This window comes from Limulus polyphemus, unplaced genomic scaffold (genome assembly GCF_000517525.1).
Source record: "Limulus polyphemus unplaced genomic scaffold, Limulus_polyphemus-2.1.2 Scaffold1378, whole genome shotgun sequence".
NCBI lineage: Eukaryota > Metazoa > Arthropoda > Merostomata > Xiphosura > Limulidae > Limulus > Limulus polyphemus.
The window spans coordinates 240,789-251,070 of record NW_013666988.1 but is presented as its reverse complement, the minus strand read 5'-3'; the positions used below and the strand labels follow the sequence as shown (position 1 = coordinate 251,070).

General features: G+C 33.3%; 1 protein-coding gene across 1 annotated transcript in view; it reads left to right on the top strand.

Annotated features, from left to right (window-relative positions):
- LOC106463321 (probable 2-oxoglutarate dehydrogenase E1 component DHKTD1, mitochondrial) overlaps nucleotides 1-10,282 on the top strand; it is a 62,233-nt gene that overhangs the window by 24,843 nt on the left and 27,108 nt on the right. Inside the window, exons 9-13 of the mRNA XM_013923338.2 lie at nucleotides 276-439; nucleotides 1,370-1,485; nucleotides 2,571-2,646; nucleotides 6,417-6,608; nucleotides 9,286-9,387. Coding sequence (XP_013778792.1) covers nucleotides 276-439; nucleotides 1,370-1,485; nucleotides 2,571-2,646; nucleotides 6,417-6,608; nucleotides 9,286-9,387 — 650 coding nt within the window. The remainder of the gene's footprint in view (nucleotides 1-275; nucleotides 440-1,369; nucleotides 1,486-2,570; nucleotides 2,647-6,416; nucleotides 6,609-9,285; nucleotides 9,388-10,282) is intronic.

Sequence of the window (10,282 nt, the reverse complement as noted above, 5' to 3'; positions counted from 1 at the left end):
ATATATACACAACAACTAAGACTGATCTATATGCTTCACTGAATGATTGGCACTCTAACAACTGAAAAGATTCTCATTTATTATGTAACCTGGTTTATAGATACTTCACAAATTGAAAATGTAGCTAACAACATAATCAGGTTACTCAAACATGTTGGTTTCACATATGGATAAAGCTACCTCTTGTGCCTCACATTTTTTGAACATTTTAAACTCATTAATTTTTTTTTTATGTTACTGTGATGGTGAATTATGGTGTTATTTTTTAAGCTAAGTAAGTACTTCATCACCACAGGCTGTAAGTCCAGTAACAGTTGGAAAAGCTCGAGGTAAGCAGCAATCTCTTAAAGTTGGAGACTACTCACCTGGAACAGAGGCTCATCCTGGCTCTAGTGTCTTACCAGTTCAAGTTCATGGTGATGCTTCATTTTCTGGTCAGGTATAGCATTATCATTTAAGATGTTTTAGCCATTTATGTTTTCAGACACATTAACAAGTATGTAGGTTGTTTAAATTGGTTAGTTTTATTTGGGCTGAGTGGGGATTTATGATTAGCATGTGAGGCTGTGAATTGAAGGCTATGACATGTGATGTCACTGAGCATGCTCCATACTTTTAGTTATGAGAGCATTATAAAAGTTATATTAATACCATTGTTTGGTTCAAAAGTCCTTATGGCAATATGTACTCTTGCCTATCTGCTTTTGTTCTAGTCAGTAGTTAAAAATTATTGACAGTTTTAACTGAACCTAGAAAGCTCTAATATAGATGTTTAGCCCACATATACATAAGGTGCCATTCAGGTTGAAAATTCCAATTCTAGATATATTTTCTTATATATCATCTTGTGGTCAGGTAAGTCTTCTTCACATGTGCTACTAGTGTAGGTTTTCTGACATAGTTTGTCCTAGTCAAGCAGAGTTTCTCTATTTGCAGTACATTTCAGAAAAAATCTGAAATGCTATTTTAATGCACATCAGTAACGGATTAATAAAGGGAACTGTGAGAAGAAAGCATCTGCAGTCTAACATGATTTTAATCACTTTTTAGGCCTAAAATACCTCATAGCCTCACTAGCTTAAGCATTTTATATTACTGCAATTTATATCAATTATGTATGCCTTCTAAAATATTTTCAGGTAGCTTAGATCTTCTTCCAGGTTCTCTTATTTTAACAGTTTTTTTTTTCTTGTAGTGCATTAGTATATAAGGTTATAATAATTTCATTTTATCTCATGAATATTTACCTATTTTGTACTGTTGTAAGTGTATCTAAAACTGTGTTGTTTTAAAGTAATGTACAACACAGTTTCAAAAGAACTACAGAATTGCCCAGATTTCAGGTTTGTTATCTTTCTTAACTGTTTAGGGTATTATTATGGAAACTCTTGCCCTAGCAAATGTGCCACATTTCCACGTGTGCGGATCTATACACCTGATTGTTAATAATCAACTTGGTTTCACAACACCATCTGATAGAGGACGGTAAGTTATTTCTGTGGATTTTTTAAGCCCTTCCTTTTTCTTTTCTGTACATACTTGAGGATGCTTTTGTGATGATCCAAATACTAATTGTGAACACACTCTCAGTCGAGGATGTTCTTAAATAGAAATAATTTAGTTTTTCACCAAAAATGATATGTAAGTTTTACATCTTTATAAAGATATTGGCTTTTCCCATGAAAGCTCTTATTTACAAAAAATTAACCATTCTGTATACATGACTTTGATAATGAAGTACTTTATGTATCTTACATAAACATATTAAGGTGGGTAACTTCCTGCCATAGACTTCTGTTAATTTAAAGAAATTGTAGGAAAGCAAAATAGAAAGATCTTACATAGTAAAGTACTTGATTCATCAATTGAAAGAAAAGTTGACTTACTACTGGAACGTGCAACATTCCACAGAAGTTGTAAAGGAAATTTTTGAATAAATTACATCTTCATTGTTGTTGAAAATGTGAAATATAAGATTAACTAAAAGAGAAATTAAAGCTACATAATCATTCAGAACAGTTCTTATGGTAGCTTTGAATTTGTACAAGTTTAAATTGAGTTTTTCGTTACACTGATTTTAGTGGATACTGATTTAATGTGTTGGTGTGTGTGTGGCAAATTTTGAATTTATCTGTTTAAAGCTAATGTTCATCTTGTAATAGCCAATAAGCTAGTGCATCACGTAATTTCTGTAGCTGAAGGTATATAGGAAAGAACTCGTGTAATATTTTTAGAGTTAATAAAAAGAAGGTGCATTGTTGTTTAATATAGGATGGATTTTTAAATTCTTTGTTTAACTTTACTATGAGAAAGAATTTAGCTACTGGAAAGGGAAAAGTGACTTGTGAAATAATGTTCTTACTTCCAACCTGATTTTGAAAAATTTTAAGTGCACAAAGCACGTCTGAAGTTACTTTTTTAATTTGCAAAAGGTTGTGAAGATAAACTTGGGTTGATTTTTTTTAATCGGTTGGTTCTATATGAATATGGAGATCAGTTATTCATAAATTTGCAGTTACGGTTTATTGGGCATTCCATAACAGTAAATATGGTTTACTGATTTTGCATAGGTCTTCTTTACATTGTAGTGATGTAGTGAAAATAATTGCAGCACCAGTGATTCATGTGAACGGAGACCATCCAGAGGTCAGACTAGATTTTTGTATTATGTGTATTTATAACAATTTTTTATTAAAAAGTTATCTTTTCAGTGTGTATTCTCTCTAAGATGCATTATGGTACTTTAATTATAGGAATAATTTCTGAAACACACTTACCTCTTCTCCCACTTTAGCTTTATCTCAACGAAAGTTTCTCTTCTTTGACGTTCGGTATGAATCTTACCTCGCTTGCTCCAGCCTTTATACCCAATTATGTTGCCCAAAGCAAGATGAATCTTGTGATTCTCTCCACCTATGTCAATGCACCTCCTATTCCAGATCCATATATATGCTCCCTATTATTACTTCCTATTTACTATTCTCGACAGCAAAATGTTATGATGACAGTTTTACATGCTTGTTGCAGCTTTCTCTTCAGTGTTGAATGGCTTTAGTTATACCTATGCATTAGACATTTCTTTTTTTTTTAGACTTGGCTTCTTGGGTTTGGAGTTTCTTGTCTATTTTACATAATAATGAAAATGAAATTTCAAAGAAATAGTTTTTTGAAGTAATTTCAGCAATATTTTGTGTTTATTTTTCTTCTTTTTAGGGACCCTTTCATCATTTTCATATGGATCCCACTCAGTGGTGGGTGTTTCCTGGTCAATTATGCTTCCTTCCAAAACTGCACTAGCTACTATTTGACAAATAAAAATTTCCTGGTAGCAACGAGCTCTGTTGAGATGGGGTGTTCCATAAGACCACCTTGTTTATTTTCCAGGTGGTAAACATTTATAACACAAAAACAAATACACTACTGGACTGCCACTCCAGGACTATCATTAGTAAAGCCTAAGGGGATTTTGCCCATCTCTGCTGACTCCAAGACTGAATAATTCAGGTTTGGTTTTCTTTTCAAAATAGGGAACATGATTCACCTATTGTACTGTCTCTGGAGCATCGTTCCTCAGGACTCCCCAATGCAAGTGTCCCCACATTTCTTCTAGTGCAGTATGGGATTCCTTACCACTCCAAGATTCCAGTTGCTGGAGTGGTAAACAGAGGTTTATTCCTCCTGAGTGATGCTTGAATTCATTATTCCACTCAATGAGAAGAAGGTGAAGCTGGGTGCCCTCTTACCAATAACCATTGAAGTTTTTTTTCCTAGATGCATGGTAAGAGCAAAACCAGCCTATGTGGGAACCTCTTTGTAATTCCAGTTCAGAAATGTCTCTTTACCATCCTGTTGAGTTGAGTGTGGCTCTTATTTTTAGTCATACTCTTCATTTCGGTGATCATGGTAAATGGTTGGTTCTCGACTCCTCATAATTCTGCATGTGGAGTGTAAGTTCCTGTGCCATTGGTTGGACTTAGTTTATCCTACATCCTCCTCATAATTCTGTGGGCAGGAGGTGTTGACTTGCTTCTCAGGTTAAGAAGTTAGGATTTTGGTTTGTAATCCCTAACAGGATAGCCTCTGTTTCTTCAGGTTGAGTGTAGCGTGACAAGTCCCATAATCCTGAGGTCGGTTAGTTGCACTTTACATTTCTTCAGGTAGGGATGAGGGTTTGTCCATCTTTGTGCTGCTTGCCTTCTCTTCATAATTCCAGTGGTTTGACATGCAACACTCTGTAACTTTCAGGTTGGGTTCCAATAATACCACATTGCTAAACAAGACTAAATACAAAGTGGTCTTCATGTTTTAGGCACTACACTTTGGATCTAGATTTTGGTCCACAGCCCCAAAATTCTAATGACAAGATGTGGGATCTTGTCTGCCTGGTTGAGGCCTGGATGAATTCATGTTCTTCTAAAGATGTTAGGATTTTGCCACTGTGGCTGGTCGGCCTTAAACAACCAGGAATTTGTTTTCATGTTGGCCGGGCAAAGAGCATACCTGTTCCAGAAGTAGTGTGGACCTCACTAATATGTTATTACTATAACACATTTTCATACTTATCTTTTCTACACAGATGCTATCTGTGTGGACCTCACTCTCACCGACTCTTCCACCTTGTTGGATCCAAGCTAAAGTGTGAGCGGAGGTGTATTTCAAAAGTTAACATTTGTCTATACCGAAAATGTATTTCCGATAATACTTACCTTTTCTCACACATTCTCCTGTCCTTCCTCTCCATGTAATGGCCAGTTTCGAGTCTGCTAATTGGACCATCTTGATAATTGAATAACGGGGAGCTTATATACAGATCTGGGATAGGGGGCACATTGATGTAGGTGGAGAGAATCACAAGATTTAACTTTCTTTAGGCAATATAGTGGGTATAAATGCTGTAGCAAGTGAAGTAAGATTCATACCAATGCTTAGATGGGCAGAGAAGAGAAACTTTTGTCTGGATAAAGCTAAAGTGTGAGGAGAGGTAAGTATTATCAAAAATACATTTTTGGTATTGAAAAATACTAACTTTCTTATACTGTTTGATCATTTGTATACTCATTTGATTACTAATTGCTAAAGTTTCAGATTTTGATAAAAGGCCAGATTAAGATTTATAAAGACAGTTTTGAAAATTGATTACAAATTTTATTTGTTGAAAATCATGTTTTTTTAATAATTGTCCCAAAATTCTAAATTCTGATTAACATTGTTTTCTTATGTGTCCAATCAGTTTTAATGCCCTAGTGGTTAGTGTGTTGGACTATGGACCTGAAGGTCCATGGTTCACATTCCATTGCCACAAAATTGTACTCTACTAGTTAGGGCCGTGGGTACAACATAAAGAGTGATGGCTAAATCTCGCTAATCGATTACAGTAGACTAAGAGTTGGCAGTGGGTGCTGTTGAATAACTGCCTTCCATCTAATCTATCAGTTCAAAATTAGGGACACCTAACACAAACAGTCCTTGTGTAGCCTTGCACAAATAAAAAAGGTTTTATCTCTAAGGCACATTATGGTGGTTTAATTAAAGGAATTATTTTGTTATAATGATAAATCATTTGTGTGCTCATTTGTTTACTAATTGTTAAGTTCCAGATTTTGGTATGTGGCCAGATCAGTGTCTTGCAAATTTAGATTGTAGAGAAACAATCTCGCAATTGAATAATAAATTGAACTTTACTAAAAGGAATTTGTTTTATAAGTTAATAGAAAATATTATAATAAATTCTAAACTATTTGTATGCATAACGATCTGGAAAATTTTATGGTTATTTAAATATCTGAAATCAAGTATATTCTTTCAAATTCTTATGCTCAAGTTTTCACAACCGCAATAAAAAAATACATAAATAAAATGATTTAAATAGGAAACATATTTTACAAATGTTGGAGTCTTTGTATGAACAGTTAAAGTATTTGAAGTATTTTTTACTCAAAATCAGTTTTTGCAATTATATATCAATAAGTGGCAGAAACTAAGTTAGGAATGCAAGCACAAAAATCATTACATGTTTTATTTTACCACATTTTATAATGTAAATAAATTAATATTTCTGAACATATTCTTTAGACATTTATGTACTATTTGTGGTGGATTTACTTGAGTAGTTTTGTTGATTTTTTCTATTAGTTCAGAGTTGTTTTTATTTTATATGAAATTTGAATACATTTTGAAAAATTTCCATTTTATGTTTATTATGTGGTTATGTTTGACCTTCTTACTAGCTTAGAAGATTCTACCTATTCTCATTGATGGGGGAATAAGAAATTATTGCTATAAAAATTTCAGTAGATACATAATACATAAATAAGATTATGTAAACATAGTGACATGTGTTCATAGTTTTTGTGTGTGTTTTGTTGTGGTAATTGCATTCTGATTTAAAATTTCTGTTAATATTTTTCATCTCTCAGGAAATAGTTAAAGCTACACAACTAGCACTAGCTTACAGACAGGAATTCTGTAAAGATATTATAATTGATTTGGTATGCTTTCGACGTTGGGGTCATAATGAATTAGATGACCCAACCTTCACTAACCCTGCCATGTATCAGGTGATTCATTCTCGACATAGTGTTCCAGATGGATATGCTCAAAGATTGGTGGTAAGATATTTTACTCTTCATTTTGTACTCCATTAGATAATCTGAGTATCCTTACAGTTAGTAGTGTACATCTTTACATATGTATGCTTTACATGCAAGGTATTAGGTAGTCTGAGTATCTAAAGCTATTAGTGTATATTTTTACGTGTACATATACTTTACATGCAGTGTATTGGATAATCTGAGTATCTTTACAGTTATTAGTGTCCGTCTTTCCAAAACATACTTACATCCCCTCTCACACTTACAGCTATTAATTGACTGCCAAGGTTTCTTCCTTTGCCCATCTAAGCATTGGTCTGATTTTTTCTCGTTTGCTCCAGTATTTTATACTACACTTAATTGCCCTTGGTAATATTTGTCTCGTGAGACACTCCACCTACATCAATGCACCCTCTATCCTGGTACTGTATATAAGCACCTCCTTCAGATAATGTTCACTTTTTCTCGACAAAGTGTCGCTAATGAGTTTCCCAGTACTATGATCGTTCTCCATGTTACCTAGTTGACTTTCATAAAAAAATATATAAGATGATAAAATTATTTCTGTCATGGATGCCAATCAAGTCTCTCCTATCCCACCTTTGATATCTAGCATCGCATGTTAAATGGGGAGGGGAGAGTCACTCTCAGTTGAGACTGTTAGTGATGTTATTCGTAGTGAGATGGAGACATACATTTGATTCTGTGGTGTTCCACTGAGGGCTCTGGGGCTGCAGTTGAGGGTGATCCTCAATATTCTGGAGAGAATTTAGATTTGCTTTTTCCTGTGCCTTCTTTTAGTCTGTTGGCTTTTCAGTCCCACTGTGGGACAGTGGTGAGTTTACAGATTTGTGATGCTGGAATCCGGGGTTCGATTCCCTATAGTGGACACAACAGTCCAATGTTGCTTTGCTTCAACAAAACAAACTTACCTGACCAAATGTGGTTCTAATCATCAGTAATCAACACAGTCTTTAAATGAGATATAAAAACAAAAAAAGGAGGCCACCTTGGGATAAACTGCCTTTGATTTGTTTTCTTTTGTTGATTCATTGAGAATGTTCTGGGTCTTTCCCCAGTTGCTTTTGAGCCTGCATCTTACTTGATGGCCAAAAGGTCTGAGAGTGAATTTTAAATTTTCTCTCCATCCACGAACATTGTGGTTCATGCTGGGAGATTTACTTCTCAGTTACATGAAGGGACAGTTATTCCTTATCCAACATGATTGTCAGAACTTTGTGATTTAGCCTACCACTGCCAGGTGGAAGCATTTTCTGACTCTCAAATAATACATCTGCTTCTCGATTTTGGGTTTTAAGGCAGAGTTTGTAGATAACTTGAATAGATCAATATCTTCTGATGGGACAGGGTAATTCTATGGACTTACAACTCTAAAATCCAATATTTTGTCTTCCTTTCACTTCACTTTGTTGGAAGACTCTCAGGATCACCAACCTCATTGATGATGATCTGGAACCATTGTTAGCATGCACATTGGTTCAGTTGTTGGCTTCTACATTCATTCCTGTTGTCGATTTTCATTGGCTCCTACAGAGGGTCATAGTTCATGGGTCCCAACATCAGCCTTTGGTACATTGGTATCCAGAATAGATTCTGTCTATATCCAAGGGTTCTTGGGATTAGACATTAACTTCACATCTTCACACTAAAATCCACCCAAACTGTAGGTTTTCCATCTCCCACAGAATTGAAGACTAAAAATTGTGGTTTGTCTGAGCAATAACGATTTTATAGAGAGTAATTTACATTTAATTTTTTAGTTTTTCATGGGGTGGTGGATAAATTAGGGATGATGACATGCTAAGAGAAAATTGTGTCACTTGGGTCACACTAGTGAAAATTCAGGATTTTTTAAACTATTGCCTTGTAGAATTAAGAACTTAAAACTTGTATACTATTAGCTAAGATTTGACACTATTCTAATTGGCATGACATAAACAAAAAGTAGTTTAATAAAATTTTGAATGTAAGATGCTAAAACTTTGTATCATGCACCGTGAAGGATACCAGTGGCGATAGGATTAAGAGAAGATAAGCTCAGTTTTTTGCTGTCTTCCAAGTGTACTGCTATTTTATTATATGACTGAACTGCCCTGCTTGCTAGTTAGAAGCCTGTAATGGTCCTACTAATTACCACAAAGTAATCATAAAGTACCACACACACTAAACAACAAGCTAAATAAATAAGACACCAAAAATATATAGGTAATTTGAATAATTATACTTTATTGACTTGCAGTAAAGTACTTTATAGTGAAATGAGTTTAATAAAGGGTAACTTTACTGATGTTTTTATATATAGACACACACACAACACATGTAATGGAAATAAGTATAGTAATAAGCTTATTGGATAACATAAAATATTAGCAAAAACTTAATAAAAGATACTTTGATGAATTTAGAAAGTGGCATAATTTTCATTGTAATGATCCATTTTGATGTTTTCTGCAATGAAATTACAATGCAATTATGACTGAGAATATATGATCTTATTGCACAAGTATTTGTGGTCAGTTTGTGGTACTTTGTAGTATTTTGTATTAGTTAGTAGGAGTGGTCTAGAATGATTTTTCCACATTATACAGTGGAGTAAAACCTTTTTATTGAATATAATATCTACATTATTATGAGTATTTGTTTGTTATATTTTTATTGAATTTGCTTTTAACAGGATGAAGGTGTTTGGACTAGAGAAGATGTGAAGCAGATTCTAGATGAACATTCTTCTTCACTAAATGAAAATCTCAAGCAGGTGGACTCTTACAAACCCATAGTAAGTCTTGCTCTTTTTTTATGTGTTGTATTTCACTGTTTAAATTGTTGATGATATGGTATTTGTGTTTGGTGTGAATTTTAAATCATATTATAGAAAGTTTGGTGATTATATAAATAATAGCTGTCAATTAGCTTACAATAAAAGCACTTATAACTATTCTGTTATTTTTTCTTATTAATTTAATTCTTATTTATTAAGCCATCTATTGCCAAGATATCAAACATGATAGCTTATTAATGTATCTTTGATGCACAAAAAATTATATAATGATTATTTTTTAATGTATTCATGTCAGTAAATAATAAATCTTCCTAGAAAGTTTTACTTAATACTTACTACAAGTTTTTATCAATTGAAATGTATGTATAAAAATTATTCTGTGTATAATAGTATAACTTTAAATATTATATACATAGATGTATGCAAAACATCTGTCAGCTAGATAGCAATTTTCATGTCTAAACTTAGTGTGCTATGAATGTTAATAATTATTATTTTCTGTGTTATGTCAGTTTATTTCCATGGCATGCATAATAATTCTCACTGTTATGTTTGTACATGTGTAAAATTTAATATAACTATTCAGTCTTGTTTCTAAGTATGTTTCAAGAATATTAATAATTTTCTTCATTGTGGTAAATTTTACTCCCTGATTGGCATCAGGTACATATGTGTGTGTGTGTATATATATATCTTACAATTATTATTATTTTTCATTATAGTTTAGATTGTTACGTATCTGGTCGTTTGTTAATTTCCGGTATAAATTCTTTCCGAGGAACTTCAGCGATACAAGTCCTTTCTTAATTAAAATTAATTTATTCTTTCTCGATACAACTTTGTAGTTACCATTGAGTCACATCGTCCTTAATAACAAATAAATTAGGTTATT